At 35.0% G+C, this 27,582-nt stretch overlaps 1 protein-coding gene across 2 annotated transcripts in view; it reads right to left on the bottom strand.

Moving 5' to 3' along the window:
- fstl5.L (follistati like 5 L homeolog) overlaps positions 1-27,582 on the bottom strand; it is a 286,103-nt gene that overhangs the window by 8,330 nt on the left and 250,191 nt on the right. Inside the window, exons 11-15 of one of the 2 annotated variants that reach the window (XM_041589323.1) lie at positions 26,946-26,972; positions 24,530-24,648; positions 22,825-22,974; positions 11,682-11,789; positions 595-719 (exon numbers count right to left, since the gene is read on the bottom strand). In XM_041589323.1, coding sequence (XP_041445257.1) covers positions 595-719; positions 11,682-11,789; positions 22,825-22,974; positions 24,530-24,648; positions 26,946-26,972 — 529 coding nt within the window. The remainder of the gene's footprint in view (positions 1-594; positions 720-11,681; positions 11,790-22,824; positions 22,975-24,529; positions 24,649-26,945; positions 26,973-27,582) is intronic. The other variant, XM_041589325.1, reaches the window with a different exon arrangement.

The following is a 27,582-nucleotide window of genomic DNA, read 5'->3' as shown; positions in this document are numbered from 1 at the left end:
GCTTAATATATGCACAAAGAAAAAGTAAGAATATCTGTAATTATCTGTAACTTTATTGCCCATAAACCCTTTTTCAATAATCTAACAGTATATATGACGTGCCTTTCCAGCCTTTCATTTGTATATTGCCTGAAGAAGGGGCCTGTTCGCTCTGAAAGCTTGCAATAGTTACTTATTTAGTTAGCCAATAAAAAGTATCCCCAAACTTTACATGTTCTGCATTTTTTCAATGGCTAACACGGTAAAACATCTCAAAACTAAAGAAAAAGTAAGAATAACTGTAAAAAGTAAGAAACCGTGTGCCATTTATCCAAGCAACACATTTATTCATATTTTCTATTCAAAATATGCATCTGTCTCCCTGACTCCACAAAGTTACTGCAGGAGAACTGCATTATTTAGCCTGTCTCTTCCATTCATTTGGCCTTTGCTGTATACAGAGAAAAATATTGGTGAAAAGGGCATATTCAAAACTAAACTGATTATTTCAGAAACCATATTCTCTTACCATAGCTGCTTGTGGACATCGGTGTATGATTTATTACAGGCTTTTTTTGTTTATTTTTTAATTGTTTAACATTTAAAAATAACTACCTGATGTGACTGATAATAAGTGTGGTATCAGGAATGAAAAAATCATCAACTCTGTCAAACTGCCTTCCAACTGGCTGAGTATGAATGGTATGATGGGAAATGCTTCCACTGGCTTGCGTGATAACCTGCAAAGAAACAAAAATAAATAGGTAAATATAAATCTTTAAAAGAAATGGTTTTAAGATTTCCTTTTAAGAAATACTTTTTCCTAGACAAAGGTGCATCACATATACAGGTACGTTACTGAACCATCACTTCCCTTCTTTTAAGACACCAAATTCTTTTCCAACTTCCCTTCCAAATTCCCTTCCAACTAAGGGGCAAATTCACTAAGCGCCGAAGCGGCTAACGCTAGCATCAATTCGCTAGCGTTGGGCATTTTTCGTTACTTCGCAAATTCACTAACGAACGCTGGCGTAAATTCGCTAGTGTTACTTCACACCCTTACGCCTGGCGAATTTTCGCTATGGATGTAACTACGCAAATTCACCAACGCGCGCAGTGTACTGAACGCTACCTTTTACGCTAGACTTCCTTCGCCACCTCAGACCAGGCGAAACGCAATAGAGTAGATAGGGATTGCTTCAAAAAAAGTTCAAATTTTTTCTAAGTCCCAAAAAACGCTGGCGTTTTTTCTATATTATGGGTGATAGGCTGAAAAAGATCGAAAAATTTTTTGGGGCTCCCCTCCTTCCCCCCTACATTTCCTAACTCATGGCAACTTAACTATACAGTGGGCACATGTGTAGGGCAAAAAAAAAAATTTTATTTGATGTTTTGAAGGTTTCCCAGGCATTTGTAGTGATTCTACGTATTCCTCCATTGAAATTTGAATTTGGCGCCGTATGCAAATTAACCATCGCTAGCGTAACTTTGCTTCGCTTAGCGAATCAACGCTAGCGCAACTTCGCAACCTTACGCTACCCCTGTGCGCAACTTCGGATTTTAGTGAATTTGCGGAGCGCTGGCGAAACTACGCCTGGCGAAGTGCGGCGAAGTTACGCCTGGCGCAACTACGAATCTTAGTGAATTTGCCCCTAAGACACTGGTGCCCATTACACATTGTCCACTTGCCAACTGCTTTGTAGTACAGTAGTAGAAGAAACAGCCAAAACAGCCCATGCTCAGGCCTGAATCATTGTGAATTGTCATGGATGTGCCATGTGTTGCAGATAAAGGTTTTTTAAACCTGGATGGTGCTGTTTCTTCTACTAATGTACTACTTAACCCAGTAAGCAATCTATTAAATTGTCCCATTCTTTATGTATCATAAAAGGTAAATTCTCTCACAAAATTACCATTTGTGCAATATTCATACAATTACTTTCTACAGTACATCACCCAAGAAAAAAAGATGACTGACAGGAAGATATTAGCACTATATTTTATTTTTTGCCAAAAGGGTCTCAAGGGATTTTGCAAAAAAAAAAAATATATGTAAAAACCTTTATTTAGTTCAATGTTTTCACCTTCATTGGGGTCTATGATTTTTAAGTACCGTTAAACAGGCGCCTCAACCCAACCAAGTTGCAAACTCACATACCCATGGAGCTGCTCTCACATATCCCTCTGGGTGCTCTGTCCACAGTGTCCCCACTGCCAATATATGTCCGAAGCCAAAAAGAAGGACGGAAGGTATGTTTTGGACATACCTTTTAACAGGAACTATTGATTTAATTTTATTTTGGGGGCTTGCTAAACCAACATACATAGGGATCTAAGACATAGCTGTCAATGAGGGTATTTACTATGCTCCTTAAAGAAGTGCAAGAGCACTAAGCTGTACAAGAGCATGCCTCAGTGTCCATGCCTGCAGTATTTATGTCCATGGGGAATGGCTGCACACTGCAACTCAAACCTGATAGAAACTGAAACAGCCACTAATATTTTCAGTTCACAAGCTAGCATTTTTTGATGTAAGCATCTAAAAAAACTTGGTATATTCTGATGCAATGTAATCAGGGTTTAAACAGAAAAAGGTATGGATAGCCTCTAAATAATAGTGTGGATTACATACTGTATCAGAATTGATATGATGAACAACAAACAATAATCTCAGGCAGCTTACATTTTCGTTTATAATGATTTTCTTCCCAGAATATTGCTTGAAAGAATTCATATTTACAGGCCAGCTGTTAAGGCTTTTTACAATCTCTCTTTTATTTTTGTTTTAGCAAACAATACCATTGAAACAGTGCATTGTCATTCAGTAGAGTAAGTTAAACAATAAAACAGTGACAATTATAGCAAGAATGCACTGAATCTAATATTTTAGGATTCTGCCGAACCTCAAATCTGTTGTGAAAGATTTGGCTGAATACAGAACCAAATCCGAATCCTAATTTGCATATGTGGAAGAGAACTGTGTGCATATTGCATGGTTAAACATTTTTTTACTTCCTTGTTTGTGTGACAAAAAGTCATGATTTTTTAGTCATAAAAGGTATTTTGCTGCTGATTTCTTTAATTTCATTAACTTGGTTATTGCAGCTTTAAACCTGGTTCCTGGACGTTATATAAAGAACTATAATATTTTAATATATTGAATATGTAGCATACTGTTAAAAAGATGAGTTGGAGTATTGTACAGAATTTAAGTTTGTTTTTCATTATATAAAAACAAGAACAGCAATTGTGCTCTCATAATTAGCGATTAGTAAACAGTGTTTTGCTTGGTGTAAAAGTTCATGAAAACACAAAATCATCAATCATCGGAGGAGAGATTAATATTTAGATTGTTTGTGCCCTTGCCATTTACAGTTTTATTACCTTTTCTTTTGTTATTGGAAGAAAATTCTTTCATAGTGCTTCACCCAATTTTTAAATTAGCAAAGAAGAGTTGTAAAAGTGTAAACACAATAATTCTTTTGCGAGGCATAGCAGGTATTTTCATCCTCTTTACATTAGTGCAAGCGCCATGTAGTTTTGCTAAGGGTTTAAGCACACATGTAGATTTGGGGAGATTTAGTCGTCTGGCCTCTTCTGCGGGGCAACAATCTCCGCAAACTGCCTTCCCCCTGCCTGCTGCCTGCTATAATGATAAAACGCCAGCACAAATTGACTCCCGAAGTCACCCGAAGTTTCTTCGTGAGGCAACTTCAGGCAACTTCGGAAATCGAAGCACCGCGAGTGCATTGGCACTGGCGTTTTGTCATTATAGCAAGCCGTAGCCAGGGGGAAGGCAGTTCGGGAGATTGTAGCCTCGCAGAAGAGGCGATTAGTCACCAGGCAACTAAATCTCCCCGAATCTGCCTATGTGCTTGAACCCTAAGAGTGAAAACCTAAAGGCACTGCCATGGGTAGATCATAGTCATAAACATAAAGGTCTATAGATGCCTGAAAATTGCAACCTTATGTTGCTTTTTCTTACCCTGCTTATTTCTTCCCCCCCCCTGCTTATTTCTCACCTTTCTCAGAAGGTGAGAAAAAATATCCCAAAAGGAAGCCATATCTCCTTTAGGTGTGACCATGCCAACATTCATGGCAAGATATGAGCATATGTAATACCACAAAGTTCATAGAATTATCATGTAAAACACCTGTGCAGAAAACATGTAAATAAGAAGCCAGTGAATCAGTGATTTCATTAGCTAAGCCATATTAGCATATATAGCTTTACTACACCAATAATTATGTTCTATAAAACAAAATTAGCATAACCAGATAATATTTCAATTTACATCTCATTATCAAGACAAGCTGAGCAGAAGAAAAAAAATTAAAGGCAATGTTTATATAAGATGAGCTTGTAGGCTGTATTCAGTAATATTTTAGTATTATGGATTTGCAGCTTACCAAGTATAGCAAAATAAGTGAAAGGAGATAGACCATGCATATAAATGATCCTTAAAATGCAATAAGGATACTGTATGTAACTTTTGATTAAAGTCCTTTATAAAGATCCACTACCACACGGGTAGTGTCTGTTCGTATGATCTTATGTAAAGAACGGAGAACCTAGACTGGCAAGCAGAAGCTTGATAAAACCCGGGTTGCTGTGCTCCCATGAGGGAGGTGCCTGATTAATTTTTAGTCAGGGGCCATGCACATGCATCTTTTGCCTAATCATGCTTCACTTCCTTTGCCCCAGCCATTAGTCGGGCGGGAAGTTTTTTTCTTTTTCCGGCCACCAGCTGGAGCCAATCAATTCATTGCACCCACACACTCCAGCATCTTTTTTTGTGTTTGATATGTGCACCAATGGATGGGTGTCATAGCCCTTTGGGCTTAACCCCAGGCTAAGACTTACGCCCTGGGGGAAGTTTTGGCAGAACCCCGGGTAGACGAAACTCCCCCTAGCCGCAAGGCGAAGGGTAGTTCAAACGTCTCAAACTCCCTCAGGTGGCGGGGATGGTGGGGCTCACCGTAGGTTCAGAGAAGGTGGACCCACCCGTTTATGCCTTTTGGCCTGGCCTGGGACACTTGATAAACGTAGCCCATACCTTTGGGTAGAACTCATTAAATCAATGAAATTCAATAAATCAGCCTGAAACTCTACTTTTTTACACACAATTCTTCTATATCTAAATGAGTATACCGAACTGGTACATTCTTAATTTTTACACAAAATATCTCCATTAAAAAATGCATTTATATCAGTAGACTACACTTAATTTTGGAGCCAGTTGAGCAGGTGTTTATAGTTTGATACTCTTGTATAATCTTCACTGCTGGCAAGTAATATTGTTCTGTCTGTGAGCAATGGGGGTGCTTTATTCGTGCAAATGGTTGCAACTCAATGAACATTATTTCTGCTTTGTTCAAAATGTAATCTTATTTAAAATGATACTGTTAATGTGTTCATTATAAATGCTTGTTTCAAATTATACTTTGGAGAAAAATGAAATTACAATTTTATTATGAAATTGTTACCATGGATACAAAGTACAAAGTGGTTGATGTGACAATGCTACACTGCACTCATTATAAAACTCCTGTGCCAAAGTGTACTGGGATAGAGATGCAGTCGCTCTGCTAAGCTTTCCACAGCATAAAACATACTCTTTGGGGAAGCTTTATTAAAAATTGAGATTACGTTTTTTAATGATTTGAAAATAAAAATGCTTAGACAAATATACTCAAGAATATTTTTTTAAAAAGTCAAATAGTTGCAATTAAAAAAAAATGCAATATATTGGCACAAACAATTTTCAAATAAAAGCTGATGAGTTTTTATAGAAGATTTTTAAGCAGCTTTATTTTTTCCTAAGGTTTACCAAAACAGTTGATATAGTCAGCCTTATTAAAAATTAATGGAATAATGTTATTTTCAATTGTTTGACATTTTTCTAGGTCAAAACCTACAGTATACCTACAAATTAAACTGGTGTTGATTTAGTAATATTGGTGCTAAACTATAACAGTACAGTTGTCCATAGCCACCATTCATATAATTTTTCAAAAACATATTCTTAAGAAATTACTTAACACGTTCTTAACAAATAATAACACAGTTTGCGGTCAATTGAATTGCTATGAAAGTATTATGTTTTAACATCTTTTAACAAAGTATCAATTAATAGCATGATAAAGAAAATAAAACCTAGTACACTTAGGGGGTTATTTATTAAAATCGAATGTTAAAATCTCAAAAAAACAAGTTTTTTTCACTAGAATTTTTTTTTATTTATTTATTATATCCTGATGCTGTAAAAAGCCTGAATCCAAAAATCTGCTATCTCAGGCCTGTCGAAGTCCTGTATAAGTCAATGGGAGGGCACCTATCTCAATTTGAAGTTTTCGTGATCTGCACTGGGTTTAACCCTCAAATCTGACTTTTTCGGGGGGCGGGGGTTCAGGCAAAAACTCAAAAAAATTGTGCAATTCGGGAAAAAAGCCCTGAAAAATTAGAGCAATTCGAGAAAAAGGGCCAAAAAAATTTTCGCTCAATTTTAGCAAGTTTTTCCTTGAATTGATTAAATTAGTTTTTTTTTATTAATACAGTACATAAGCTAAAATTGGGCACGGGAGTTTCGTTATTTTTTTTTTAATAAACCATAAATAATATGAGATAAATTTGGATTTTAGTAAATAATCCCCTAAATCGGACAAATAATTATATTTCCAATGTCTGTTCATACATACAGTAGAAGTATAGATAGAGTAACATAATATTAGGTAAATAGCCTGTGAAGGATTAAAAAAATAGACAAATAATTAAAACAAAAGGTACATGACTATATACTTTGAATAACTCAAAATTCAACTTTGAATGAAAAGTGTCTTTTTTTTCTTTCTTGACTACAAATTTAAAATGGAGAAACTATAACTATGTATAAAAAAAATGTATCTAAGAAAAGAGGAGCGTTTAGAGTAGTTGTTTGTCAAAACAAATAATGAACATAAATGACAAAGTCCTGGGGGAAAGAAAAAAAGGAGAAAAAGGGGGGGGAAGCCCAGGTACCCCAAAGATTAAATACAAATGGTTTGATACGCCAAGGCTTAAATGCAAATGGTCCAATAGCTCCAACAAGTGTTCCACATGGGGTGCTGCCTCCTTAATCTTCTGGTTCCAAGAGGGCAAAGTCTAAAAATAAATATTAAAGAAGGGGTGTATCCCCAGCACCTTTATGCAAATAAAGCTATATTGCACTTAAAACTTAGTAGAAAATTATTGTTAATCAAAAAAGTCCATTAAATATGTTCCCAATGCGTCCGTCCTCAGTGCTGTACAGAGTAGCTCTCGGATACGCTCTTTATATCAGTTGAAGTGGATGGGAGAGGAAATTAAATATAACAAAAAACATTCCCATTAGATGGATGTGATGTTAATCAGCTGAGCACCAGAGGATGCGTTATCGCAAAAGAAAACATCAGAGGTTGGCTTACTTTACCCATAAGTCCCAAAAATGACAGAAGCACCCTCAGTAACCAATTGAAAATGTCAAAAAGAGCCACAAAAAACATACCATGAACAGACATAAATTAAAACTAGAAACCAATTCCAAATAAAATCTCAATACAAAATCACTATAAATATAAAATATAATTCAGTAATTATACAAAAGTGGCACTAGTCACACTAGTGCCATCTAATGGTTAATTTAAGGTTGAAAGTCTTGAAGGTGCCAATACAATTTTACACAATGGGAGCATGCCCCTTCTTTTATGTCTACTATGTATAGTCTTCTTTTATTAACTCAAAATCTGATTTTCTAAAAGGTACAGGTATGGGATCCTTAGTCTGAAAATCCATTATACAGAAATCTCTGATTCACAAAAAGGCAATCTCCCATAGAGTCCATCTTAATTATAATTTAAAAATGATTCCCCTTTTCTCTGTAATAATAAAACAATACCTTGTACTTAATGGTAACAAGGCTGCATGAATTTATATTGGTGGCAAACCACTCCTATTGGTTTTATTTAGTGTTTAAATGTTTTTCAGAAGACTTAAGGTATGGTGTCCAAATCACAGGATACTAGAACCTAAACCCTGTACATAGGTCATGAAGATTTTTAAATATGTCAACTTTTGTGAGAGCAGTATTCACAAATCTATTTTCTTGCCGCTGCCAACAGTTTGTTTAATTATACTAGATTTGGCCTTTCTTTCTGCCTTATAAATTACATTTTTTGAAGAAATATAATCAATCAATTTATTTAATCAGTTTATTAGACCTAGTGAAGAAAGTCTGGCTTAGGACTTGGCATTTGGGACACTATTTTGGATTCGGCCTAACCCCCGAATCCTTCACGAAAGATTCAGCCGAATACCGAACTGAATCCGAATCCTAATTTGTATATGGGGGTGGGAAGGGGAAAACAATTTTTAGTCCTTGTTTTGTGACAATATATCATGTGAGTTCCCTCCCCACCCATAATTTGCACATGCAAATTAGGATTTGGATTTGGTTCGGCCAGATCCAAATCCTGCTAAAAAAGGCCGAATCCTGTCCAAATCCCAAACCGAATCCTGAATTCGGTGCATTCCTACTCGGGACAGACAATCCTACTTGCACAGGTAAGAGGTTTGCTAGGTCTTAAAATTCTATAAGTTAGGTACATCAATTTAAAATGTTGTTTAATCTACTACTTGATATTAATAATATCATTATAATTGGTAAATATGTAAAAGTGCAAGCAGTGTGTCTGGAAACAAGTACCCTCAGTGACAAGGTCAATATGGACTTTACCTGAATCCATTTTTAACACAGCCACACTTGTGTCTGTGTTCATTTTGACGTTAATTTAGTTATTTCTTTACCTGCTTTTTTTGTAGCTTGCACCCAGATATTATCTGTTAGGGGTTGGACTCACTTGTGCCTGTGTTTGTAAACTAACAAAATATAAACTGTAGATGGTATTTTTTGTTAAGCAAGTAAGTCCTTTGTTTAGTCTGTATTTTTAGATCATTGACTTTTAATTGAAGTTCATCTGATATTTTTTTTTTACAAGAAAGGTATTTTGGATTTAAAAACTGAAGTTTCATCTTTATATCTGAAACCTTTTCCTCAAGTTCCCCTATGTCTTTGTCACAGATGGTTTTTTATCATGTCAAAATCTCAAGTGATTGTAGTTTATTGCTTTATCAATGGTCATTTGAACTGCTGGATCAATAAGCTTTGCTACTTCAATAGCTATGGTATCAGTTGATATTTCATAGTAGGATTCTGCCTTTGAAGTTGAGACCTATTCTGTAATAAGTATTGACCTTTGGAACTATTAATGCGATTTTAAATTTCAGATCTTGGTTCATGCTACCTAGCTTTATTGTGACTTTCACTTGATTTTCCATTTTTACCCTTTTTTTTTTTTTTACAAAAACTGTAGCTAAGTATACTGTAATTTTAAAGGTATCCTATATATTCTGAGGAGAATCAAATTGTCAATAGGGGAAGCATACAGATTCACAAACAAGGCAAGTTTCTGATAATAAAAGCCATTTATTAACAACAAACACAGTAGCAACCAAAATATTGAGTTATTTTGCTGCTTTCAGTAAAGTAGGACCTAAGTTTGGGAACCTTTCTCAATTGAACAAAGGAGATACTGCCACAATTGAAGATCTATTCCAGACTGTATCAATATGTAACTTGCCAGAGAACACCACTTTAAATCAGTGTGTTTACAGTAATCTCAAGTAGAGCTATTCCAAAGCAATTATGCTTCTCAAACTAACACCTTACTTTAAACATGAGTTGAATATTTCTGGGCCAAAGATACAGGATCAGTAACCAGCTCCATTTTGTAGCTACCATCATTCCAACTACAGTCAGGTAATTCCAGTTGTGGCCAATTAAAATGGCAACCATTTGGGAGTTTTAATGAAAGCCTTTTGCAGTTAAAATGAAGTTCCTGTGAGTAATATATAATAAAGTAGTGTAGTGCTGGCCAGGGATATTTTGTAAATAGCTGGCTAGCTTTAATATACTGCAATATGTGGACAAAAAATTCCTGTTTTGTTTAAAATAGGAGGCATTTTTTAGCAGCTGTTTGTAAAAAATATATTTATATGGGAAAGTAAAGAGGCCCTTTTTGTCTTCATGCATTGTGTGCTCATACCCTCAGTACACCCCTAACTAATGGTTTAAAATTATTAAGTGATTAAGTGAGATCACAACTTTCCCTTTTTTGCTATTATTTTCTACAGTGACATTTAATGGAAATTTTCTGGAGGGTTTACAGAGAGTTTTCTTAACAATGCTCCTTCAGGAAACGTTCCTTCAACGTTCCTAAAGGCAACGTTTCAAGCCTACCAGGCCCTTGATAAAGGGCCTGGTAGGCTCAAAACTTTGACTTTATGTATGCTATGGGCTAAATGAACTCTGCTTTTGAGCGCTTTTGCAAATTAAACAGTGTGCTGCTGGATTCTTTCGATGTACTTATGTGACCCTAGGACAGGATTGGGTCTTCCGGTTCAGCACCTGACACAACAACAGTGTTTTATTCGGGAGGTGAGCGCTCCATATTTGTGACTGAGAATATTGACTTAGTGATCTTCTGTTTTCCATTGATCATAAAATATCAATAAGTATTAAAAATTATTTAATGTTTCCTCTATATAGAAGTTTAATGTACTATATAGAAGTTCCTCCTCCTCTGCATACCTTAACAATTTTCCCCTACTTTGATGCCAACATTCACATTCCATATAGATTAGCTTGGATGCTTTAAGACAGTTTGCTATTTAATTGCAAAAGTCAAGTTTCTGGATAGGCACTTGGAAGCATAGGAAGATTGCAGGCTTCTTCACATTGAAGACCTACATAGCATGCACAAGAGATCTGGCCAAAAGCCATATTGTATGTACAATCTATTTTTTTAATTAATTTTTACTTCTAAACAATGCATTTTATTATATTTTTACTTGTAAAAAGTTCATCCTACATTCTACAAGAAACACCACACCCTTTTTACAGACAATTTGTTTATAGAAAAGGATGATAACATGTTAGATAATACACTAGGTCAGAGAAAAGCCAACACTAGATTGTATACTTGATTCCTGAAACAGTGATCTTTTCCAGAAAATGACTATTGATATAGATTTAGTTGTTTAGTGAATGCAACGTTATAGCCTAATAGTGCAGTAAGCGTAACCATTTTGTTACTGAATATCTATACCAGCATCTCTTCATGCATGAAACAAGAGTCAAGAAAACAATTAAACAAACTTAGATTGAGTGTTTCTAATTGATACTTCAGAAAAAAAAAGTTGCAATGTATAGCAATTAGCAATTGTCTGTCCTGCATAAAACAAATCATATGACAAAAAAGTTTTAGCAAATCATTGCTAAAAAAGATTATCTTAACTTCAGGTAATTTTATTTTACATATGAGTAGTTGATGCTAGCCTTTTCCATGTGTACGTAAATTTCAAATTTAAACTAGTAGTATTGAAATATTGTTCTTATATTTTCCCTCAGCTTTGACCCTACCCCCCATCTATCAGAAATTCCTTTAAGGTATATATGTGTGTGTGTGTGTGTGTGTGTGTGTGTGTGTGTGTGTGTGTGTGTGTGTGTGTGTGTGTGTGTGTACCATTGCCTGCCACATTATCCTAAGTCACCTGATTATTTGAAAAATATAGGTCCTCCCACTGCAATGCAGGGAAATTTATTACAAAGGAAAAAATAAATACATACCTGCAATGTGGGAGATGATTTATCCATGTTTCCCCAGCTCAGAACCCAGACCTGGTCATGTGACTTGTCATAGTGCAGTTTTACAGGAAAAGGGTCAGTGCTTACTGTCTACAAAAAGAAAAGAAGAACAAATGTAAAAAAAAAAAACACCAGGGGGGCTTATTTGTCAAAATTCAAATGTGTGAGATATTTTAAAGTTCTAATAAACTCAAAAACTTACCAAACTCAAAATTTAAAATTCTAATAAACTCAAAAACTTACCAAACTCAAATGTGTGCTTATTCATGAAAAAAATATAAACAAAAAAACTCAAAACCATATTCTACTCCAAATTTTCAATAATAAAAACTTGAATTGAAAAAAATCATTTACATTTTGCTAGAACAATTCTTAATGAATAATTATATTTTATTCTCAATATACTGTAATTCTATTATAATCTCTAAAATTCCAGTTTTAGAAGCTCTAATTCAAATTCATGAATTTTAGTGCAAAAAAAAAAATAGAACAGAGGTGAAAATTCAAATTCAGCCATTGATAAATCAGTCCCTTAACACACCTTTTAAAGGACACGGTACTTCCTCTGTATCTTCGGGTTTAAGGTACTTTTGAGAACTTTATGTATGATGAATAAGAGAAAACACAAGTGAATGTATTTTTTAAGGCGCTTAATATAGTTTGGGGCAGATTTATTAAAATGCAAGATTAGAATTACATACCAATATGTAAAAATCCCAAAGGAATGAATAGAAAGTGGGTGAGTTTTCTCCAATTTCGACCTCTTCTATGAATGATATACATGTACAGATTTGGGATATATTATCCAGAATGATTGGAACCAAATAAGGGATTTTTCTGTGATTTGGACCTCCACGCCTAAACCCATCTTCTAAAAATCATTCTAAAATATAACCAACAGCATTGTTGTGTCACCAATATGGATTCATACAGCTTAGGTACCATCAAGCACAAGGTGCTGTTTCCTTATAACAAATAATTTTAAAAAATGAGAATTGTTATCTTAAAATGGACTGTATAGAAGATGGCTTTCATGTAATTTGGGATAATGGGTTTCCGTGTAAGGGAGCCCAGACCTGTATATGTCTTATATTTCCTTTCCATAGCTCAAAAAATTATCACAGCTTACATATCAAAATTAGACCAAAGTAATTTAACTAAAATCTTTAAAGGGAGATGGTTTAAATTTGGTTCAAAAAGCTGCAATGGCATGGAAAGTAACTGTATGCAAGATTAAAGTCCCCAGTGACCAGTCTCACCATTATATATATCTTAACATTTGGTCCATAATTTGGTCATTTTTCCCAATACTACATTGGCCAAGTAAGAAAGGCGAGTCAGTACGAGTAAAAAAGGCAGAAATATACAAGCAAATAATTAACAACTTTACAATATGATTGCTGAGTTACAAAAACATTTAGGGGGTTATTTACTAAAATCCGATTTTATCTCAATATTTTGATAAAAAATCCATGACCAAACTCCCATATCCGATTTGACCTTATTTATTATTTAACAAAACTTTAATTTAATGGTTTGGGTAAAAACCCGAAAAAAACGTACAAAAAATCATATATGATTTTTCCAGGCTTTTTCTCTGAATCATACAATTTTTTCAGGTTTTTGCCTGGAAAGCACAAAATAATCAGATTTTCATTTCAATTTGGATAGGGACCTCTGGCATTGACTTATACACAACCTCGACAGGTCTGAGATGGCGGATTTTCAGATTCTGACTTTTTGCAGCATCATTTTGATAAATCTCAAAAAAAATTCAAGTTGTTAAAAAAAACTAAAAATGTAAGTTTTATATATATATATATATATATATATATATATATATTAAAAGGTCAGCAAAGCCCCCTGTATCTCTGTACTTTCTTACATTGTGCATGGAATCTGCTCCAAGATTTTGTTGAATGTTGAGAAAGGTGGTTGACTAGTAGGGATGTAGTGAACCGCCGATAATGTGTTCGCGAACGCCGTTCGCGAACACCGGCAAAAAATGCGAACAGTTCGCGAACAGTTCGCGAACTTCGAACATCCGAAAATCGTTCGATTCGAACGATTGAAGGATTTTAATCGTTCGATCGAACGATTTTTGTTCGAATCGAACGATCGAAGCCATTCGATCGAATGATTTCATTCAATCCAATGGCTTAGATCGTTCGATTCGAACGAAAATCCTTCGATTTTAGCGATCGAATGGTCGAATGGTCGAACGATTTTGACGCGAACGCCTATTGGCGAACGTCGCGCGACGTTCGCGAACTTGCGGCGGAAGCGAACAGCCGATGTTCGCGCAAACAAGTTCGCCGGCGAACAGTCCGCGACATCCCTATTGACTAGAAATTTTGCAAAAAAGCAAAATCTACAAAAAAATCTTACAAATTCTGTTGACAAATAGCATTGTTTATTAACTAAATGTCGGATTACAAATGAAATGTGTCTTATAAATACTATTAACTACACTCATTAATGTCATAGGTCAATGATAGACAAAATTAGGTCCACATGCTGGAAGTGGCCTTTCAAAAGATTTTTAATTGCTGCACAGCTGTATGGAAACAATAGGACAGCACTGGAATGTAGTTGTATCTTCTCTATGAAGATTAACACTGTTTTTTAATATTTCCTCTATACTTAGCCTATTTAAAAAGACAGTAAGGTACAGTAGGTGGCATTAAGAACAGGTTAAAGGAGAAGAAAGGCTATATCAAGAATGTATCAGAAGGAAATCAATAGTGATGAGCTAATTTTTTCGCCATGCATGGATTTGCAGCAAAATTGCACCTTTTGCCATTAGCAGATTTTTTTGCAAAACTGCTACAAAAATTCCTTTTCCTGAGAAAAAAACACAAGAAAAAATTGCATAAAGGACGCCCTTACACTTTAAATTTTTCAGCAGTTTCACCATTTTTTCGGCAATGCAAAACCAGCCAGATTCGCTCATTACTACTGACAAATACCTTGCTACACAACTGTGCTAACTTCCAAACTTTCACCTGCAGTTCTCAGGGAATCAGGCTCATTTCAATACATAGGAGGATATAACATCTGACAATTTTAGTTTCTTCAGGCTAGACTTGTGGTATCTGCATCTCAAATGAATAGCCCATGGCTGTGCATGCCTAGAAATGCACATGACAAAGGACAACTGAAGACATTAACAGGGTCAGCGGGCAATACTGGGCATGCAAGAGTGGTGATACAATATGAAGAAAGACTATGCAATTGCAGATTAAAGCTGGTGGCCACATTCAGCGATGGGCGTTGACATTTTGAAAAGCTGGTGCAGCAACAAATTGGTTTGGAAGAACAAGCCTGGACAATTCCTGGACAACACTCTTTGAATATTATAGAGTGTTTTCCATATAACCAAAATTATATGTAAAATGCTGTATTATAGGGTAAATCATCTTGTAGAGAATACAAAGGAAATTTATATACATAACAACAAAGCTAACCAAAGTCGGTCACATTTTTTATGGGATTGTATTTCGTTACTTGTTTGTCAAAGAAGGTACCAGCTGGCTAATTAAGTGCAGCTAATTTAAACTAATGATATAGATCCTCAGGATAATGCACTAATGACTAGTTGAGATTGCTGATGACACATAAGTGCACTCTTGGGCTACTTTAACAAGCAGTTTCTGCATCCCAGCTGAACCAGCTTTCCTTTTTCCACTACAACAATGTATATTTGTTTCTTTTGTTTTTCTGCTTTTTATAAAACCCAGCAATACTTCTAAATAGCCAACATTTATTTAAAGAAAAGGAAATGCATTTCTGTAAATAAGTGGAATCTTATTTCAAATGTGTTCAAATTAAAAATTAGTACCGAGCTCTTTCTAAACTCTGTGCATGTTGGAATTTAATTTTATAATTAATTGAAATGCACAGATCAATAACTGTTAACTGTTGCCACAAATTAGCACACTTTAGGGGGATTGTATAATAAAGGGGGCAAGAGCAAAAAACTAGACACTTTCTTGTGGTCATTTCAAGGAAATAAAAGTCATATCACTAGAAGAAACATCAATACAGTTTACGTACATTGGAGGCTTAATTGAAAAAATCCTAAACGCTGTAGATGCTACACTTAAACAACAATAGTTTTAAAGGCTTCACATGCAGCATAAGTCACAAAACAAACATATAATTTGAGCTAAAAGGGCTTTTACTTTCATAAGCTGCTAACAGCAGGCAGCTGTTACCCTTCAGATAATGTTTTCTAAGATGTTTCTTTAACTTAAACATATTTTTCTGTCATTGATCTTGCAGGTAAACCATTTCCAAATATTTCAGAACAATACTGTACTGATATGGTGAATTATATAGTAAATGTGACAACTAAACACATCAGCTCATTTCCTAATGTAATAGGAACAACAGAAAATAACTGAAAAAGTATAACGGTCTTCTGATATCAACTGATAAACAGTCATATCATTTTTTTTTAGTGTTTGGGGGTAGTGATGGGCGAATTTATTCGGCAGGCGCAAATTCGCGGCAAGCGAATAAATTCGCCAAACGCCCGCAAAAATTCGCGGCAAAAATTCGAAAAAACAGACGCCGGCGTCAAAAACGGGTGCCGGCGTCAAAAACGGACGCCGGCGTCAAAAAAAGGGCGCCGGCGTCAAGAACGAGACGCCGGCGCCGTTTCGCGAATTTTTCGCCGTTCGCCCATCACTATTTGGCGAAATGATTATTTTGCATGTTACTTGACATTTCTAGCACATACTTAAATGTGTTGAAAACATACTTATTTATTGTTATTTGGGATATCAATTTAACTGATTTGGAGGCATCCAGGAATATTAGATTGCTTGGTTCGTTTGTGGAGGGGAATGTTGGTATTGTGGAGAATCAGCCTGCGAAAGACCAATTTGTGTCTATTGTTAACAGATGCATACAAAACATGAGCTAACCTATGGTGGAATGTTCACAGTTTGGAACAATATATACAGAAGAGATTAATTCCAAGGGGCTTGAGAATTTAGGTCTTTCCTGCTTGGAAAGTGGATGATCTGTTTAAGAGACAATGGAAAGAAGTATTGAATATTTGCCCCCTGAATTTAATGAACCATGAACAATCATGTTTGAACCATGACCAATCTTATTTGAAGGAGGTGAATTTGGACCACTCTTGTTTGAAGGAAATGAATTTGGAGACAGAGGTACTACAAAAATCTTTCTCTAATTTTGATACACAGGCTATTACATCCCTCCAACAAAATATCAGGACTTCTTTGGAACAATTTGAAATTTAATTGTCTGAAAAGAATAAATGTAAATTGGAGAGTGAAAGTTGGGATATACAGAAACAGAGTTTACAAATGGAAACCCAAGGAAAATACTAGACTGAAATCGCATAATAGGAGTGGTTCATCATGTAGAAATATCACTGATACAGTTTTGAGTGTTAGCTCCCAGACCTCATCATCTTTTTTAGAAAAAAGCCCTATCCATAATCCGTAGGTGGGGGCATCACTTTAAGAAATTGAGAACAGTGGGGCTTCATATTACAGAGCAGTCAACGTCATACCTATTCCTGATCGACATGGGAGGACAAGAAGAAAAAACGTATGAAAAATGTACCAAACAATTGAGTGTAATTAACCTCTCAAAATATGTTTTCTCCAATGTGCAAAGGTCAGTATTAGAGATGGGGCTGTCCTTCTCTTCATCAAATCGTTTGAATGGATTTGGGTTTGTAAAAGATTTAAACCTACTCTAGACAGTGAATGGAGTCCTGAAGAGCTTGAAGCCCTTTCAGATTTGGAAACTCTCTGGGAAGAAGAGAACATTGAAGAAGCCTTGGATTCCTTACCAACTGTGACTGTTGGGGGCATACAGGGCCACACTGCACATAGGAGGAACACCAGCTATAGAAGTATGTAATCTTTTACCCCGTTGTTTAATATCTTTTCACAGGTCAAGGTATTCTTTGATCTAGTTAAATCTGAAGTAGATAGTTGTCCACAAAAGGGTGAGTAATTAAAAACTTGAACCCTATGGCATTTAAGGCAATTCAGGAATTAAAACTGATGTCTGATGTGGGAAACCAATGAAGGCAGTAATATTGTGGTGTGGCCGTGTGTAATGTATGAGAGGGAGGCACAACGTCAACTTGACAATAAAATGATATATAAGAAATTGTGGGCAGACCCTACACTAGTGTTTAATGATCAATGGGATCAGTTACTACATGATGCTTGGATGGATGGCTTGATCAATAAAGGGAGTTGGAATTTCTCCTTGTTTCTACTTCAGTGATACCAACTTTCTATTTATTGCTAAAAATGCACAGTGATCTGGTATATCCCCCTGGTCAGCCTATAGTATCGGGCATTGGTGGTTTGTGTGGCATGTGTGTATCAAAATGATCATACACAAAGTTGGTTTACAGGCAGTCAAATATTTTCTTTACATGGGCCCTGTTGAATTATATCCATTCTCCTTATTTTGCAGCTTTTACAGTTTGTGTTGAAACAGAATTATTTTCTTCTAAGCAGGCAATTCTATTTACAAGTACTGGTCCAGGTACCGCTATGGGTGCACAATGTGTTACATCTTTTGCCAATTTATTTATTGGCTGGTGGGATAGAGAAGTGATGTTTAGTGACAATCTGATTAAGTATTCTGCACATGTGGTACTGTGGCTATGCTATATTGATGATATTTTTGAAATATGGGGTGGTCCCACAGATAAATGCAGAGATTTTGTGCAATGTCTCAATGAGAATGATCTCAATATCAAACTTTCTTCATCTATGTCTCCCACAGGGCTTCCCTTCTTTGGTGTGTATTTGTATTTAGGTTGAGATGGTGTCATCAAATCTGACCTATATCAGGAGGAAACTGCTGTTATTGCATTTGTTTCACTATTCCAGCACTCAACCTTGGCATCTTAAGAAAAGTATTTCTGTGGGACAGTTCCTGAGGGTCCAAAGGAGCTGTTCTAACCAATGTACCTTCTGGCAGTGGGCCAAAGATCTGAAAAGATGGTTCAGAAAGAGGGGATATTGCATTGAGAAAGAAATGTCTAGAGCTCTTCATACCCAGAGACATGTATTGAGTAACTCTAAAGGGTCTTAATGAGGATTTGGGGTTACATACAGTAGGTGCTGCTCTAATTCTAACTGTTGTATGAATTAATTTTAACCAGTGAATAAGATATTGAATTTGTTGTTGGGATATTATGTTTATTTTCATAATTAATTTTTTTAATATATATTTTGAATAATTAGCTTGAGTCAATAGTATGTAATAGGTATTTTTTTTGTTTTCCATTGTTTTATTATTCCATTTATTAACTTGGGATTTTGTACCCAATTTGTATGCTTTTGTGGGCGCATGATAACATTCTACATTATCTTCATGTGGATGGTATGTTCGAGGAGTGGCATATTTTGGACATTGGCACAAGAGCTGTGACATATTGGCACATGAGGATGATGTCATATTTGTTAGCATTGTAATTAGGCTTGGATGTGTCTGTAGACACGCCTACTCTGATGATGGTAGATATGGTGGAAAATGGAAGACGTAATTTACTCCTGACGTAGCTGGATAAGATGGTGATACGTAGTGGTGCACCTCCCCCTCCTGGATTCTACCTCTCCTGGATTCTACTTGGGCTATGGATATTTACTTGTTAACCAATGTTGATAAATATATTGGTAGTTTGTGATCTTTTGGGTCTGAACTAAGCAACCTTTGAATATGCTATATTTATACACCCATTTTTCAAATATGTTTATGATTTATGCCTTATACTATTGATTGCACTAATACTGTGGAGAGTTGAGTGGAGAGAGGGTTTTTTTAAAAATGTTTTATTTGATTCTAATTGTTTTTAACTAGTGATGGGCGAATATATTCACCAGGTGTGAATTCGCCCGCGTCAACATTTTTTGGACGCGCGTTGGAAAAGTCACTCACGTCAAAACCCTCGTGTGTCAACATTATTCGGACGCCCATTGACTTTCGCAAATTTTTAAACATTTTACCAATTTTACAGGAATGTTTCAGCAAAACAGGATAAATTCACCCATCACTATTTTTAACTATTACTGTACAATAAATTATTGGCAATAATAAAAATCGCCTTTATATATACTGCTTGTGGAGAATTATTTATGTACTGATCATTTCATACATATTGTTTAGACCATGTATCCTCTAGGCCAGTGATCCCCAACCAGTGGCTCGTGAGCAACATGTTGCTCTCTGACCCCTTAGATGTTGCTCCCAGTGGGCTTAAAGCAGGTGATTATTTTTGAATTCCTGGTTTGAAGGCAAGCTTTAGTTGCATAAAAACTAGGAGTACTGCCAAACAGAGCCTCATGTAGGCTACCAGTCCGCATAAGGGCTACTGCCAATCAGAGTGCTTATTTGGCACCCCAGGAACTTTTTGCATGCTTATGTTGCTCTCCAAATCTTTTTACATTTCAGTTTGGCTCACGGGTGAAAAAGGTTGGGGACCCCTGCTCTAGGCACTTCTGTGTTTCACAGATGGGCCATGTCAGCCAGTGCATGGTGCATCAGCATATAAAGAAGTGAAAAGGAACCACAGCGCCTCTTCAATTCTTGCTGTTTTGATTGGCCAGACAGTCAGTCTGAGCAAAGAGAACAATAGAAAGTTGACCATCACATATGGCCCCACATAAGGCATTCATATATTTCTACTGTGTGTGTCAACTGGCTACATAAAATATAGGATCAGCTAGTATATGGCCCACTGTTGCCATATAGGAATTAAATCAAGTTTTTATTTAATCAAGTTTTTTTTTCTGATTATCAACTTTCATTATCTTACAATTGCAAACAAATTCAATAACTCAATTGGCCATATTAAAGGGGACATTTACCCTAGATGTTCTTTAATTACAGGTATGCTCTTTTGCAATTCACATATTTTTATTTATTTATTAGAAATATTTTTTCATGAATGTGAAATCTTCCTCAGATGAAAAGTAAAGCACTAGTGAACAAATCACTTTAAGAGGTAATGATAACCTACCTGATGATAAGGATTTTCCAGAATCATCATATTTGTGTAACCATATATAGAATACATCTGTATAGTTCATTTGATGTACAATTTTACTGTGCCTTGAGTAACTAAAAACACAATTACAAAGTTTTGCCATGAGTTCTGAAACTGACCATGTTAGAGATAGGGAACCCCTGTGTTATTAAAAAGGGAGGCTTCCATCCTGCTTCAGCAATAACAACCTTATTTTGTTATGTTTTTTAAGGTCTGAAGGCTTTGTATTTGTAGACTGTGATGCTCTTTGGCTAAATCATGCCACTATATAGTGAATTTTATTATTTTATATGTTACACCAGGAAACCTATAAAAGATCTGTTCCCCCTAAGGTCAGGTTAGAAGTGACCATACATGTTCACTTCTCCAAGCATTTGTTATCAATAAATGTTTCTCTTAAAGCAACATCAAGATTTCTGTCTATGAGGGGTCCTGCGATAACAAGGAGGAGTTAGCCACCTGAAAATATGTGTCTGCTGGCTATTTCAATGAAATAAAACAAGAATGCAATTCTTGGATTCATGCAGGAGTGCCTAGCTAAGGTTTTTTTCATTAAACTTGAATAATCACATAGTGGAGCTATGGAAATTGCAATTTAATGTACATGCCACTGTGAATGGTAATGTAATCATTGACCTAAGAGTATTATGTATTTGTGCGACTGAATATCATTGGCTATTTACATAAACTGATAGTGTATCGATGGTGAACCTAGTAGAAGTCTCTCCTTGAACCAATTGTTTAAAGATTTGCCTAAGGGGAAGTAGTGCCCTGTATGAGGATTGATGCACTCTACACTGGAAATCATAGGCAGATCGTAAGAAAATTCACTTAAAGAATTCACAATTACTCTTTAAAATGTAAAAGTAGGCAGGTGCTCATATGCTTTTTTTTTTAACAATGTTGGCATGATTATAACATAAAAATATGAAATTGATGATTTTTTTAGAATAAATGTAATTTTCTTTACACAATAGAGAACTTTATTCTAAAACCTGCAGACATGTCCAATTAATAAACCAAATTCTTGCAATCACATTATATACATTATAAAAAAAAATGTACAGGTTCATCTTGTGAGTTACAAATGCTGAGTGCTGTCACAAAGCAAAACCATGATAGATCTGTAAGCTCAAAACGTGCTAAAACTTGTAATAAAACAGCTACTTTTACAAGGCTCTGCAATTTCCCTGACAGTGAACAGCGCAGATGTATCTGATGTAAGTTAATTTATTTCTGCAGGCTTGTAACTTGAAGTTTAGAAATGAGTTTAAAATGAGCTAGGATAATGTTGGAATACAGTTCAAAGCCTATTGATAGGAGAAGACTTTTGACATCTAAAATGAAATATCTGTAATTGGATGACCTTTGTTGCAGCTGTAAGCAAAACAAAGCTAACCTTCCAGGTCAAATGACAGCAGTTTCAGAAATCTAAGAAACTTGAAAATGTGTTATATTGCTTCTGTATACACTATTAAAATTGAACGATTATGAGGTATGAAAGTGTCCCTGTGCATCTGTAATATTCCAGAACTAAATCCTGCCTATGGACATATATTGTTATAGTTTTAAACATTAACAGTAAGACTTCTCTCAGACTCCAAAATCTCACCCAGTCTGCAAGGAGTCCTGAACATTGTCATAATGCAGAGATGTGAGCTCATTTACAGTGCCAACTTACAATTAGTACAGCAACTGATTGCAGCCTACCTGCAGTTAGTTTTCTTGGGTTAAACTAAACCAAACAAATAAATCATCAGGCATTACACTCTTTCATTTCTATTTATTTTTTCCTGATGTCAGTTTAAAAAAAATGACAATGTTGAATATCTTTACTTAAAAGTCAGGCTTTAACTGAAGGAATCTATGCAGAAAACGTTCATGGAATAAGTCAGGTTGCATCGGCAGGCTACTACAAAAATATGTTGCTGTGCTGCTATTAAAAAAAAAACAGCTAAGAAGTTAATAGGAGGATATTATTTTCCATTAGTTTATAACAAAAAACCTTGCAACAAAATAATCATTCCTGTTATATAAGATAAACAATAAAATAATACAATTATATTGTACCTGTACAACTTTTTGTGTTTGTACATCAACCAGAAGAACCCTGTTCAGATGAGGTTGAGATGCATATATAAATTTGTCTTTGACACTGACTGCAGATGCCCATTGGCATCTCTGAGTTTCTTGCCCATCAAGTTTGGGACAGACTTCACCCTAGACATAAAGGAAAAGATAGTTCATAAATCTTTCCAGGTTGATGCATAATTGACAGAAAAGCAGCTTTGGATCATTATCTGTAATTGGTAACTGGTGTTCATGTTACAAATTGACTAAACTCTGTTTTTTATAAGTCTCATCATTGTTTTTCTTTCATTGTTGGGTTTGGAATCTGCCTATATAAAGTTGTAAGTCAAATTATTGTCTAGGTCCTTCAAACAACCAATCAAATTAGCTTTCATTGTCTTTATGACTTTGCAAAATCTTCCTGCATTGTGCAATGCATAATTGATTCAAAGGATCACATAATAAAACATTGAACAAGACCTCACTCCAGTTTCAAAATGATAATTGCACTTTAAAAGCTAAGCACTTAAATTAGATGCTTAGACGTTAATCACATTTTTAATCTGTTTGAAAATATGGGTTTTATAGATTAAATCAGGATGGAAAGGAAATCAGTAAAGAACTGAACAATAAAAAAATAATTTGTTCAGATTATAGAGCTGAACTGTCTAACATTAAAGTCATATCTGTATCTTTTTAAGCCTTGCAATCCATGTGCTTGATACTGCAACTACTGTCATAAAAGGTATTGGTCTTATCCTATTTATATAACCTTTAAAATATATTACAGTATTATCTTTTCATTTTGCCAGAGCTAGGATTACTCTAGGAAAGATTTTAGGCTTTTTTTTCTGAAGAAAACAGTTGTAATTCAAGAGATTTAAACCCTCATCATGTCTATGTATAACCTGAATAAACATTCATTCTACAAAATAGCTTAATAATGGACAGCATCATTTGTTTATGAAATGGTCTATGAGCTGTGAAAAAAATTAATAATCATAGGTAAAACACTAGTCTGAAGGGGAAACTTAATAAAACAACAAGAAACATTTTAGTCATTCTGTAGATTTGTTTGTTTATTTATTTTTTTTGCAGAATAGCAGACTAATGGATATTTCCAAGCTTTGGGTTGCACAGTATTGTACTTGTTATGACAATGCTTTATAACTATGTGCATTGTACAGTGTTTATCAAGCACAACTTGTATGAATGTTTTTATAAAAATGTCACCAAGAGAACTGACCTGCTTGGCCTTTGCAGATGTTATTGAATGTTTCAGTTTAAAATGGAAAAACAGAAGAAGTATCATTCATTCTGATTTTAATCTCTGTAACTTCCTCATGGTCGTTCATTTGTAAGGATGTACTGTATATCACGCAGTTATATATACTGCATATATTTTAAATTGGTTTCTTAAGTAGCTTGTTCCCACCCACCACTCAACCCATAAACTGTTACTTTTATACAGATTAGATCTGTACAAAGTCACATGCAAACCAATCTATAGGTAGGAGATACATTCCTCCTTTTCTCTATGTCCTATTTTCATCAGGATTGTTTAAGAAATCAGTAGCTCTTGAGATCAGACCAGACCTTTATTTTATTTATTTATTTTATTTATTTGTTTATTTATTTGTACATTATTTGGCTTATTTTCTGCCTTTCTCTTTGCATGAATATAAAACATCCACTATGCAATTACCTGTGTACCGAAGATTTTTTCACTGGCTTTAATGTGCCTCTGGTATTCACATTCTATAGGCTGGATCACTTTGATACCATCGCTATTGAATACATAAAATAAGTTTCCAATCCCGAAACCTTAAAGAGAAAACAAAATCATTACCATTACTTTACGCATTTTCAAGAATAATGGGTAAATTAATAGGAATTTATGAAAACAGAGATACTGCTTATGCACTGCACTGAATCCTGGATTCTGTTCAGGATTGGGCCGAATATGAGCTATTTTTTAGCAGAATTCTGATTCAGCCAAACCATGAGCCTGACCAAACCGAATCCAAACTCTATATAACTGTAAAAATTGGCTTTTGTGTGTGTATCAGGTTTCAGGCTTCAGATTCAGTTTGGTATTCAGCCAAATCCTTAACCCTAGATTCAGCCGAACCTTAACAAGCAGGGTTCAGTGCATCCCTAATTCATGTTTTTCAACAATTGTGGTGTTTATACAAATGGCCTGTAGATGTCACTGTGCCCAGACTTATACTGTGCATACTTCATACAGCATAAAAGTAAAAGTGAAAGTTACTGTTGTGTAATGCCTGCATGAGCCTGCTAATAAACCACTGTTATATTCTACGCATCCTCGGCTACCCAAAACATAACAACATACACTAGCACTTTCTTTGGCACAAGGCTATATACCTGGGTTTCATCAATGTTTGATCACAGACAAACTTACTGCAGCATGCAATTTATGCACAAAAAAATCAACATATTTCCAATATTGCATAGTTTATTAATTACATAAAAGTACTATTTAGCATTTAAGAAAAACAATGAAAAAATATCTAAATAATGTCAAAGCAACCCCATATTTATTAAAAGAGCAGGTACATATATATCCTTTACCATGTTGTAATTATTCCTTTGCATGAATCCTCCAGTGCAATATGCACCATGTGTTCATCCCATAGCAAATTATTATTTTTTTACTATTTTAAAACCCCAACAAAAACCCTTTTACGTGAGGCAGCTTACACCAATGCTGTGAATAGGTATACTGGATATACTAAAAATACTAAATATACTAAAAATAGGATACTTCATTTCCCATTGGCTGCAGGGATATTTGTGCGAGAAAACATGAAGATCTTTTGACACTAGACTATGTTTTGGGTGTACTATTCCTACTGTAACAGTCTTCATTTGCAGAATAAAACATATTTCGAAATTCATATTGATAGATTTCTTTTGCCATGATCATTGCATCATTAATGATCAAATACCATAGCCTGCCATATAATTTGAGTTTTCTGTCATTATTCCTCAAGTTCACTAAACAAACAAAGTCCTTTAAAGCTTCCTCTCAGAAGTTTCTAACCTAATGTTATTGTAATGTTTTGGCAAATATTAACAGAACAATATTTATGTTAAATGTTTATATATACATACATACATAACAGAAGGTCACATTACATTCGATAAGCATAGCACATTACTTGGATTAGTCTTTTTTGTGGCTAATTATTATCTCTTATTTATATAGTATAGTAGTATGACACGTTTGCAATGTTTTACAGTAAATAGTTATCATTCATATCAGTCCTTGCCCCAGTGGAGCTTACAATCTAGGGTCTATCATATTCATTCACACAATGGTCACATTTTACCATGGTTCCCATATCCAACCAGATGAATCTTTTTAACCCATTCTTTGGATGGTAACCATTTCCAAGTCCCCAAGTCAATGAGAGACTCGACTGAAGAAACTTGAACTTTGATTGAAACAGACTATCAATCTCTGGCTTTTGGGCAATTTTGGAATTTACTCTGTCCCCTAGTGTTCCAGCTGCCCAGCCATTGATGTAAAAATATGTAGTCCTGATGCAGCTATTGGCATTTATGCCTAAATCAGTAGATTTACCTGTCATTTTAGTCTTTTCAAAATGAATACTTGCCCAACTCATTTAAAATGTATGTTACCCAACATATACAAGGCTTTCCTTCCTACTTTCCCCTTATTTATCTCCACTTATTTAACTTATTCATCAACCTTTGCTTTGAATATTTCTTCTCAATCCTTTCCTTGTCTGCTTTTTTTTCTAATTCCCATGTTCCTAATCCTATCCTCTACTGCCCACCTCCATCTCTCACGGCAATGTGATGCTGGCATTACTAGGCATAAAATAAATATTTTTTTTTCAACAGAAGAGTTTAGATGTTTAAAGGGATAATATAGATCCAAAACCAGATTATAATTTAAATGCCATTGATATTCAAAAGGAAACATCTAATCAGTTATCTTTCTACTTGATTCTACTGTTTGTATCACAGCAGTGATGGAATCCCATTTAGAATCATTATGCACAGATAAGAATTACTTTCACTTAATCATGTACTTTTTAAATAAATCATAAAAGAAAATGGGTGAATACCTTCTTTTCGCCACAATATATTGGAAACTGCAGCATGTGGAAAAGGAAAAAACACAAAAAATGCAATGAATGGATGAACATTTAAAATTATACTATAGCTTTAGAATGAAGCTCTCTATCATACTACATAAGCCATTTTTTGCCTTGATTATTTGTAAATGTAATTAGCAATGATAGTCTTAATCTCTCTACTATATTATCTTGATTGACTAGTCATGTTTTGCATAAAAGCCAAAAAAGTATTAATTGTAAAATACTGTAGGCTGTTCTCTCAGAATAAAGGTAATACTATTATACATATATTTTGTTTGCAGAAGAAATGTACACTCTCCTCCAAGTACAACATTTCTTTACAAAGCCACTAAGCAAAAATAGAAGGTTTCATGAGACCTTTAGATTGTTAGGTTAAAATAAAGTACATGCCATTGTTTACAGTAGTTGATGTACCAGTGTATAGCATTTGAAGCTACTGTACTTAGCTACTTGGCATAAATATCACCTAATGAAAATGGGTTACAATGAGATTGAATAAACAGTTTATGAAATGCTGCAAAACAAGAATCTATTCATGTTTAAAGTGAAATAAAATGGAGTTATATTCAGTGAAATGGAAAAACTCATTTTTCCCTGCTGTCCC

This window comes from Xenopus laevis, chromosome 1L, assembly GCF_017654675.1.
Source record: "Xenopus laevis strain J_2021 chromosome 1L, Xenopus_laevis_v10.1, whole genome shotgun sequence".
NCBI classification, from domain to species: Eukaryota; Metazoa; Chordata; class Amphibia; order Anura; family Pipidae; genus Xenopus; species Xenopus laevis.
This window is presented reverse-complemented; position numbering and strand designations above follow the sequence as displayed.